This window comes from Gekko japonicus, unplaced genomic scaffold (genome assembly GCF_001447785.1).
Source record: "Gekko japonicus isolate JY-2015 unplaced genomic scaffold, Gekko_japonicus_V1.1 scaffold140, whole genome shotgun sequence".
Lineage (NCBI taxonomy): Eukaryota > Metazoa > Chordata > Lepidosauria > Squamata > Gekkonidae > Gekko > Gekko japonicus.
Genome location: NW_015169781.1, coordinates 393,457 through 394,145, shown reverse-complemented (window position 1 = coordinate 394,145; position 689 = coordinate 393,457). Strand labels below are relative to the sequence as shown.

General features: G+C 56.0%; 1 protein-coding gene across 1 annotated transcript in view; it reads right to left on the bottom strand.

Annotated features, from left to right (window-relative positions):
* Positions 1-689, bottom strand: part of EXD3 (exonuclease 3'-5' domain containing 3) — a 217,408-nt gene extending 216,719 nt beyond the window's left edge. The window contains exon 1 of the mRNA XM_015416778.1: positions 85-689. Coding sequence (XP_015272264.1) covers positions 85-689 — 605 coding nt within the window. The remainder of the gene's footprint in view (positions 1-84) is intronic.

The window sequence follows — 689 nt, the reverse complement described above, 5'->3', positions numbered from 1 at the left end:
GACATCGGAGGTGGCATATACGACCTCGGGGAACGGCTCCTCGACCTCGGAAGTCGCGGGGAGAAAGTTGAAGGAAGAGCATACGTGCCTCTTCTACAATCAAAGGCGTCGATATCGACAGACTCAGGCAATAAACAGGGAGGCGGACGCTCCGCACTGGATCTTGAGTGTCGATGCCGAAGGCCATCGGTGTCGGGCAGCTCTGAGACGATCGAAGCCGACGAGCTCGTTGGACCAGGGGAAAACTCCGCACCCAACTGGTGACTTACGAGATCCATTTGGTCGACATCGGACAAGGCTGTCTCCACCTGATGGTCTGGAGAAACCAGCACAAGTACGGTAGCCTGAGACACGACCTGGTTCACCGGTATCGAGTCATTCGGTGTAGAACCAGTCGGTATTGAAGTAGTCGACGGTGGCGGGAGAGCAGGGACTGCTGGCACAGAGCCCAAGTCCTTCTTAGCATGCTTCGCAGCCTTGACCACCGTGTGCGTCGCCACCGCAGGCTTGGACTTCTTGGCCTTTTTAGCAGGGGTAGACGCTGTGGAAGGAACGTTTGGTACCTTACATTTCAATTTCGATCTGTCGGTATCGGAAACGGATTTGGCCTTCGACGTCGATTGTTTCGGCGCCGATGCGTCGGTAGCGGAGGACATATTCAGAGACGAAGCGACCAGTGGATCCGCCAT